At 29.8% G+C, this 10440-nt stretch overlaps 2 protein-coding genes across 2 annotated transcripts in view; both read left to right on the forward strand.

Moving 5' to 3' along the window:
* The window catches only part of LOC127291628 (uncharacterized), a 28149-nt gene extending 23315 nt beyond the window's left edge, over positions 1-4834 (forward strand). Inside the window, exon 4 of the mRNA XM_051320829.1 lies at positions 4747-4834. Within this exon, the coding sequence (XP_051176786.1) occupies positions 4747-4806 (60 nt within the window). The 3' untranslated portion in view covers positions 4807-4834. The remainder of the gene's footprint in view (positions 1-4746) is intronic.
* Positions 4835-4987: 153 nt separating this feature from the next.
* Positions 4988-6298, forward strand: LOC127291639 (uncharacterized). The gene has a single exon (XM_051320840.1). It carries the CDS (start codon positions 4988-4990, stop codon positions 6296-6298), a length of 1311 nt encoding a protein of 436 aa, XP_051176797.1.
* Positions 6299-10440: the final 4142 nt, after the last annotated feature.

Genomic DNA, 10440 nt, shown 5'->3' on the forward strand with positions numbered 1-10440 from the left:
AATTTTTTATCTTATAGTATGTAAATTAAGCTTGAAGTACTTTAAATTTGACTAAAAAATATTAATAATTATAGGGTGAAGAATTTTTTGAAAATAAAAAATTATCTCTCCCCCTCTTTAAGCTAAATCGTTTTTCTTTTTTTTGAAAGTTTTGTAAAGAAAAAAGAAATTTAATGGCGTTTATTAGAATTCGATAGAGTAAAAACTGTCCGAGTAATTACAATTGTTTATAACTAAAAAAAGTAACCTTTTTTCTCTATCCATAATTATGCAATTAATTAATGAAATTCAATTCTTTCTTTTATGTACATGATAGTATCACTCTTGAAGAGTAAAATGAAAGAAAAAAAATTGAATTCGCTCCATATCGTTCTGTAGAAATTAGGTTGTAAAACAACATGTTTTTAATTAACAAATGGAATAATTTATTAACTATTCATCCGATTGGGTTCGAAGTTTTTTCATTTTGTTCAGTATCGCGAGGGGCACATTTTCAGAAAGTTTCACTTCAATCGGATTATTATTAACAAAGTTATTAAACAATTAAAAAAGTGCCATTTTTAATGGTTTAAATTCAATAACTTTTAAACAAATAATCCGATTTTAACTTCCGACCCGCCATTTTGTAGGTATTTTTAATACCTTTTCTTTTTAATCACAACTTTTTCCTCTAAAATTTAAAGGAAAGTAACGCGCAACAAAAAACCACGTTTCACCAACTTTGACCATTGTTTATAACAATTTCTGCAACCGGAAATCGAGAGCAAACTATGGGGCCTTTATACTACCACCCCAAACTACCAAAATTCATTTAGAAGAATCTGTAAGCAATTAGTGGCACTTTTTGTCTTTATTGACTGGCCTATTAACTCTTTTTTTGAAAATTAAAAATATTTTTGATTTGTTCTTTCAAAAAGGCACTTTTTTTCTTTTTTTTTACCCTCAAAATGAAGCTGAAGATATATACTTTCAATACCCGAAAAAACTGGAATGACGTTGTTTTTTGTTTTCGAGATATTAATTAATTAATGTTTATAACAAATGGAATATTTTACAAACAAATAAAGTTACCGTAATTCTTAAATTTGTAATTGATAGTTAACGTAATTCAGCATCCAACGAGCCCTATATGAATTATTTTGGTTAAGTAGATTGTTAATAAACAATTGCAATGTTAACTAACTGTTTATTAACAATCTACTTTCCAAAAAGTGCCTTTTTGAAAGAAAAATGCAACACATATTTTTTAAACATTTGTTTTTATAGCAAAGGAGGAACAATTTAAAAAAAGTTTTTTTACAAAATTGTTCCTTTTTATATCACTTATATGATTTGACATACAAAACATATTTTTAAAACATTTGTTTTTATATTAAATAAGTTCGCTTCGAGTACGGAACCCTCGATTTCAGTGCGAGTGTAACTCGCACTTGTCCGATTTTTATAATTGTCACTGACTACTCTGGCAGGTAAACATTTGTTTACTTGTTTGATAAATCATACTTTTATTAGTTAGCTTTTTAGTGCCATTTCGCAACCTTATCTTGCTTCTTAGGGAATCCCATCTTACCACCAGGGGAAGACAATATGGTCATATTTCACTTTTCTACACTTTGTTAATTTTATATTTAAATGTTTAACAAATTTCCCTAATAAGATTGTGTCACAGAATACTGTTTTCCAAAAATGATTATTGTAATAAATAATAAAATATAGATAAAGTAATGTTAGTTTTATTGGGCTGCAAACGTTAACTATCCCATTTTGCCTCACACTGTAAAAAAAGTCTTATTTTAAGGCCAAAAAGAGGTTTTATTTTAAGAAGCAACATTTTTAAGACAGCCCTTGCTGAATCTAAGCAATGAATTTACATGCAATTTGAAATTAAATACATTATGGCTAGTACTGCTGAATTTAAGACTCATCTTAAAATAAGATTTACTTTTTACAGTGTACTTTCCCCTATCTTTCTAATCTCCCTGGCTGAAAAACTTGTACAATAAATGTACTAGTTCTTGTGCATGTTCATTAATGAACTTGTACATTTTCTTGTATACATGTTCAAGAAATGTTGGTCTCACAGTCGGACAAATAATGAAAGTACTTTGAACCATATTAGTAAAGATTAACAATTATTTTTTTGTATTTAAAAATTTTTGAAATATCGTTTTTTGCCCATAACTTTAAAATAATGATAGGACACCTATGAAAGTTTTTCTTTAATTTTGTAGAGTTTTTTAAGGCGTATCTTTTGAGCCATTAGAGAAAATTCTACTAATATTTTATCCAAAGTTATTGAATTTTTAAAAATTAAAGAAAAAGTTTCTTCTCCGTAACTTAAAAAAATGTATTATGACACCAACCGATATTTATCACTAGTTTTGTAGTGTTTTCAAGACGCATTTTTGACCTATATTACCCTTCCAGAAAAAATCAATTGAACACGATTCAGAACGATTGAGTACAAAATTTTTTTAATCGTTTTGAATTGTTTTCAATTGGAGTATATATTTTTTCAATTGATTCGAATTGTTTTCAATCGTGAAAAATAGGTTGTACTTTTTCAATTGTTTTTAATCGGCTGCTATAGGGAAAACAATATACGCACATGCGCAAATAGTTAATAATAAGAATAAGAAAAGTGTTTCCCATTGTTTTTAATCGTTTTTTTCTAGAAGGGTAGCGAATATCCTACAGTTATTTTATTCAGAGTTATTAACATTTTGAAAATGAAAAATATTGAAAAACTTGCCTTTTTGCATTACCGTCAAGTAGGGTAACTTAGGACAGGAAGGCTAATTCCAGAGAGTTAAAATTTTTCTTTTAATAACTTAATACCACTTCAAAATTATAAAAACATATAGTCAGAAAGTTTTTAAATGGGAAGCTTTAATGAAAATATCCGGTAAAATATTCAATCAACAAGTTATAAGGGTGCGGAATTAACCTCCCTGTCTGAAGTTACCTCACTTGACGGTATTTATTAAAAATACTTTTATGTAACTTTAAAATTATTATGAACAACTTGGAGAATATTTAAAAACGAATTAATTGACCTATAATTGAACCTTTTATTGTAAAATATTACGAAGTTATTAATGATAAAAATCTATTTCTGCAAATGCCCAAAAAAAATTTTTTACATTTTTTTAAAATTATGATAATACTAAATTAGTTACCATAAATTGATCACAAAAATAACGCGCTTTAAAGTTTGAGGTTCAATAAGTATAAAGTTTACGCGACTTAATATTTCTCTAATTACACAGCCCCACAAAAAAAGTGTCGGGGATCAGGGTACCCTACCCTCATGTGTTTTGGGCCGCTAAACACGAATTTGAAGTCCATTTCGCTCCTGGAGATCTGGACTTCTTCCTAACCTCAAAAAACGTGTCAAATTTTTGGTGGTATTAAATTTGTTTAAAAAATTGTTGGATTTATATGAAACTTGTTATCTAGGTATTTTCGAGGTCACTATGATTACGAATCTAAAATCAGATTTTTAATATTCAAAATATCCATTACTTAGAAAAGGACATAGCTATAGAAAGTATCTTGCACAAGAGTTGTGCGAGACCCATAACAGAGTGCCTTTAGTAGGAGCCTTTCTGGGGGAAAAAATTCGTGAATAGACAATAAAATTGGAGAAGGGGGGTGCCTTCGACTTTAGCCAGATGTTTATTAAACACCTGCCAAACTTCTCGATGCGTTTAGTCTCGGAAGTTCATAAATAATTTAGATTGGCCTCTATAACTTTAGATACACATTATTAGATGTAGTACCTAAAGATTTCCGCAAATAAAAAATTTTTTCATTCTTCTAACCGTGTAAAGTAGGATTCCCCGTTAATCTAATTTTCTTGTATATGTTCAAGTAATGGTCTTGAACAAGTTCAGGATCAGGAATTGAGACATGTTCTTGTACCAGAACTTGATAAATTTATTTCTGAATTTCATCTTTTTTGGTCAAAAATTTTTTTCAGAAATGCGTATTACCAATCGAAAAATCATCAAAAAAGCTTTCGAAACTGATATTGATAAAAAAATTTATTTTGATATTTAAGAGAGAAAAAAATAATTGCAAGAAAAAAGCCATTGTTTTCCCAGTTGATCAATTCACGTGGAATTCCTTATATATATATATAAATGGACCATCAATAGTTTTTCATGAAAAAAGGGGTTTTTTACACTATCTCGTAAACTTATTGTTTTCACATCTTTACTTTCATACATTTTTGTTTGAAAAATCTCATTTTTCTAATAAAATTACAGAAAAAAATTGACCAAATTTGTCAAAACTAAAAAATAGAGGTTATGTACAGGAAAAATCCTTTCAAAAATGTAAAAAGTTTTGATAGTTATGAGGATTTGAAAATAATAGTGTCACTTAAAATGTCAAAACTTCGACCCTCACTATTAAACTTAACGGAAATTTTCGCTAAACAAATTTAGAGATATGTTTTTTAATATCATTTTTACATTTATGAAAAAATTTAACATTAACAATTTGTGAATAAAATATATTAAATTTATATATTCCACTAAAATATGCCCAATAAACTCGAAAATTTGCAACAAACTTACCATCAGAAACTTACCGTACAAAGCGTGCAAGATTGTTGCAAATTTCATAATGTCATCATTCAGAAAAATTACTAAAGTTTACCATTGCAATGTTAGTCAACTTGTAAGCTTTCTATCAGTTTGCCAAAATATAACATACATATAAATATATACAATGTTTCAGGTTGACCATGCTGTTAATCGTATGCTTGCTCCTGACAGGATGTCTACTAACAACCAATAGCCAATATTTCTCTAATACAGAATTCAATACCACCCTGGGTCTGTATTTTGAAAGGTTCATCCCTTTGCAACCTGCAGCCGGAATATGGAGAGCAACTACCTTTCTGGACATTGAACAGTCTAAAGACTTTCTAAATACAATCAATCATAAATTGACGGAATTAAGTAATCGTTGTCTAACTATGGCCCAATTTAAATGCGACGAAACTTTTGGACTTCTTCGAATCAGCAAACGACTAAGGCTGGCTACGCGTACACAAAAATCCTTGAACGTAATCATAGAAGGACTTAAAAAACATTCTCAATTTCATACAGAAACAGTACTGCCAGCAACCGTAACGAGAAGAAAAAGAAACATACCATGGTTCGGATTCATTGGTAAGATAGCTGGGCCTGTTGCAGGCATTCTAAACTACGAGGATGGCAAGCGATACGAGCAGGCTATTGAGGAATTAAATTTAGGGCAAAGCAACATTTCGAAGCTTATGAACGAGCAGACTCACCTTGTGCGATCAGAATTAAATAAAATTCACCAAGTGGCCGAACAAAGGGAATCTGAAATGAATGCTTTTCACCAAATTATGGGAGAATATTGGGGAAATCTAACAGAAATAAATCAACACATAATCATTGCTGAATTTGAAACATTAGCTTTAAAGACAGCTCTAGCATTGGAATTTTCAATAGAAGAATATCAAGTAGGACTGGACGAGATAATAACAACAATTCGAGGAGCGCAAGAAGGCATACTGCATCCCTCACTGATAACGAAAGATCAAATCATCACCATAGCAAGAGAGATTGAAGAAGCGATGCCGGGGCTAGACTTCCCTATTCCAATGTCCCAAATTAACGTTATAGACTTTATGCGTTTGTCTAAGGTTTCGATACGAATTCAAGGAAAACGAATACTTGTGGTGATAGACATCCCGTTACTAGGACAAGATATATATGATTTGTATAAATTACATCAAGTTCCAATACTTCAAACTGGACAACCCAAGGCAGACAGAGCCTACATCTTGCCGAGAAGTAAATACCTAGCGCTTGAACGAGACAACAAACGATATTTTTACCTAGATGACAATGTCCTTCATAGCTGCAAGATGAACAACGATAAATATATTTGTCAAATAAACCAGGCAATTTATGACGCTACCGTATCACCATCTTGTGAAGTAAACCTGTTACGAAGACCTACTTTAGAAATACTACGTACCTGCGACATCAGACTATCCACTAACCAACAACCTTATTGGACTCCTGTTTTATCACTAGGTGGATGGTTATATTCTGTATCTGCACCAGAAATAGCTCAATTAAGTTGTAACAGGGAACAGCCAAAAAAACTTAAAATAAAAGGAAGTGGGATCTTACAAATAGGAACAAATTGCATAATAAGAACTGACAGTGTTACTCTTACAGCTTTGCCAGAATCAGTCTCATTTATACACAAAATTTTTTTTATATTGTGTGTTTTAAACAGATCTTGAAGAAAGTATTTTTTTCTCATTAAAGATATTTTTCATATGTCTTTAATACATATCATAAAAATATTTTTTGGTGTATATTACAGAAGTAAAAATTTTTGTCAGGTAAGTTGTTTTTTATTACATATTAAAATTTTGTACTGGTGTATTTTACAAACATAAAATTTTTAATTGTTGGAACATTTTGTACTGGTGTATTTTACAAACTTTAAACTATTTCAATTCTTGGAACATTTTGTACTGGTGTATTTTACAAACACAAAATTTTTAATTGTTGGAACATTTTGTACTGGTGTATTTTACAAACTTTAAATTATTTCAATTCTTGGAACATTTTGTACTGGTGTATTTTACAAACATAAAATTTTTAATTGTTGGAACACTTTGTACTGGTGTATTTTACAAACTTTGAAGTTTTTCAATTCTTGGAACATTTTGTACTGGTGTGTTTTACGAACATCAAATTTTGTAATTGTTTGAATATTTACTACTGGTGTATTTTACAAATATGAAAATTTTCGCACTTGTTTATATTACAGACATGCAATTTTTTTTAAATAAAAAAATCATTCAACAATAGTATATTAAGCAACAAAGTAACAACCCAGTAAAAAAACTAATTAAAATGAATTGAAATGAATTGACTTTTGGTTGAATTCTTTTGAATCCTACTTACTAATTTGTCACTATCACAGAAAATTAAAAGGTATTAAAATAAGCTGCAACGCTTATTATTTTAATCCAATTTTGCTTATTTTAATACCAAAATGGATTAAAATAAACAAAATTGGATTAAAATAATAAGCTTTGCAGCTTATTTTAATGCCTTTTAATTTTTTGTGATGAATTGAAATGAATAGAAATGAATTTCCAATAGGAAAAATAGCATTGGCGTATTAATGGCCCAATGATGGGAGCCAGGGATGCCAATATAATTTTAATAATGGCACCCAATAGTGGACCATTATTGGTAAAGTCAATTTCTCGTTTTTTCTGAGTTCTTTGATATTCTAGAAATTGTTAATTAATTTCGAAAAATATATTTTCAGAAAATAAGCAGATTTCTGTAGTTAGGGCAGTTGAACTGTCGATACATGAATTAAATTTAAATGCTTTAATAAAAAACTTGATTCGGAAAGAGCTGACAAAGTAACTGTCAATTTTACTAAAAATTGAAAAATCTTCACAAACATGATACCTTAAAAGATTTAAGACTAACTTAACACGAATTTTAAGTCAAATTTAAAATTCGACAGTTGACGATTGTAAAAGTAATTGTTAATTTTACTAAAAGTTGGAAAGTTTCCACAAAAATGACAGCAATTAGGTTTTCAGACTAGCTGAACATGAATTTTATATCAAACTTAAACTGTGACATGTGACAGCTGTCAAAGTAACTGTCTCTTTTTCTAAAAATATGAAAATGTTTATAAAAATTTCAACTATTAGATTTTGAGACTCAGTGATCACGAATTTGATGTGAACTTCAAACTTTGACAGTTGACACCTGTCACAGTAACTGTCATTTTTCACTTTTAAAATCAGTGATGTATGCGAAGTCAAGCAATAAAGAAAATATGGAAATTAATCACTTCGCCGCGGTGAAGTCTGCCCTGCCGTGCTAAGGAAAAAAGTCTCTAACTGACATTTTTATGAAAATTGTGTTTTTTATACCAATCGATTCGTCTGAATTTTCTGCGTCTAGTACTGCTGAAAAAAATATAAAAATCATATAATGGATTTTTAAATTAAATTGTAAAACATTACAAGAGGTTAAAATATTAAAATGAAGAAGCCTTAACTGTCAAAAAATTTGTATGTTCAATTAAAAATGCCAAGAAATAGATATAGAATACAAATGAAAAATCGCTGGGTTAGTGGGAAAAAAGGACACGTCCGTTTGATTTAACCAAGACGTGTCCTTTTTTTCCACTAACCCAGCGAAATGTATTAAAAGCAGTTAATTCTTTTTCATTATGTAAAATCATCCGGGAGCGCGGTTTGTTACAAAATAAAAAAGCATCGTGCTATTAGGACTTTCTTATTTTGTAAAATATTCAAGTGGAGTTTTTATTTGCAAGAAGAAAAGCATTAATAGTGTAAATATATTTCTTTAAAACGTAGATATTTTTCGCAATTCATGTTTAAAAAAAATCTGCGCATTAAAAATAACCTGAAAGAGGCACCATTTTTTCAATTTTTCTCTTATCTGAAAAAGTAGTTCTTTCTTTTTAGTGAAACAATAACTCGAAATGGTTTTCTTATTTCATTAAACGATCAGCAACATTTTTAAATAATTTTTTGCTTCTCATAAAATCTTGAAATTGGCGCTTGACTCCTTTTGTCATGCATATTGTATATGTGATTGTCAAGAAGATATAGACTTTTTCTTTTTGCAGTACATATAAGCACTCGAATAATGTTACAAAACAAAAAAGCATTAAGAACTCTTAACGACTTTTTATCTTGTATTTGTTTTAAAAAAAGCATTATCTTTAATTTTCTAATTGCTAACATTTGTAATTCCTGTTTTTTATTGCATAATTAAAAAGAGCGGGTTCGATTTAGTCAGAAAATGTATTTATTTCATACACTATGCTTTTGTACATAAGGAAAATTTTTATTGACAGTTTTTGTCGATTTTCTCCGTTTCACTGATTGTGTAGTTATAGACTTTTTTCCTTAGCACGGCAGTGCCGGTGAACCGGTAAGACGCTAAAAAATACTTTGCGCGATGACGTGTCCAGAACGGCAAAAATGACTAAAAAGTCAAAACTTTCGCTGGATTATTAAAGTATGTGGTTATTTTTTATCGATCTAAACGTAATATTCTTTTACTTTCGTATGTAAATAACATGAATGTGATACTAAAAAATCATTTATTTGTGATTTTTAGAATTTTCAATATTAATAACTTTAAATATTTTTGTGCCAATGGTGTCAAACATTTAGTCATTTCTTATATTAGAAACTCGTTTTTTGCTTTATTAAATTATATTTTTGTTATTTTTAGTTAAAGTAAGTTATTATACTATCTATAATAAAAGTAATTAATAATTAATTTTAAAAATTATTTTATCAGTAACTTAGCAATAGGCTTGACTTATTTATAGATTATAGACATCACATGATGTCAAATATACCATAAATAAAAATAATACTAAATGTTATAATCCACTTGTTGTCATTATAAACCACTGTTGTTGGAGTAGTGAAACAAAAATGGCCGCCATTTTTTTGGCTCAAGCATGCGCAGCTATTTAAGCGTAGATCGTTAAAATACACTTTGCACTACGTGTAAAAGAAAAGTACGAACATACCCGGACATACTTTTTTATACCCTTTTAATAGAATAATGTATTAAAAAAATAACTTATGTTATAAAGGTGTTGATATTTTATCAATAAATTTGTGAATAAGAATCCATTTATCCCGGTTAATTTATTACAATTTTAAAATTACCCTTTTTTGCGTAAAACCTGGTTTCTCCGACCACTGTGTGGCAACTGCGAGAAAGAGAGATGATCGCCATTCCTTTGCGGCGTTTAGCGAACTAAAGTGATAAAACTCACAAAATTCAAACGAATTGACGCATTTATTGCATTCGTGCAGACGAATTAGAAAGAATTAAAGCTTAGAAAACTACTTCACTCAAATCGAACGAATTGAGGGTTTGTCAGTTCAATAGAGGCTTGTCGAATTCAGGAGAATTGCAACATAGCTCCAATTCGTATTTGTCGCTAAACGGAATTTACCAAAGCTCTTCGTGAATTCAATACAATTCACGTCAATCCTTTTTCGTTCACTTGAAAGGCAGCCATTTGTTTTTGGTAATTTTCCTGACACAAATGAAGTTCGAGGGCGCCTCAAAACCAAAAGGAGTGTCACAAGAAACATCATACACAAATTGGGCTGCCTTCGTTTCCGTATAACGTACGAAATTTTTTATTCCAAATGCATAAAAGTGTCGATTTCATATAGCAGAAGACTGAGTAAAAGTTATTTAGTTGTTTGACGAGCATGAAAATGGCTTTCATTTTTACCCTAGGGAATAAATAACGCATGGGAACAGGAATTATATGACATATATACTATGGGTGCTAGGCCCCCTGTGTGCTTCGCGCGACAACCGCCACATTCCAACT

Source organism: Leptopilina boulardi, unplaced genomic scaffold (genome assembly GCF_019393585.1).
Source record: "Leptopilina boulardi isolate dan_hultmark-lab unplaced genomic scaffold, ZJU_Lbou_2.1 LbouV2_149, whole genome shotgun sequence".
Lineage (NCBI taxonomy): Eukaryota > Metazoa > Arthropoda > Insecta > Hymenoptera > Figitidae > Leptopilina > Leptopilina boulardi.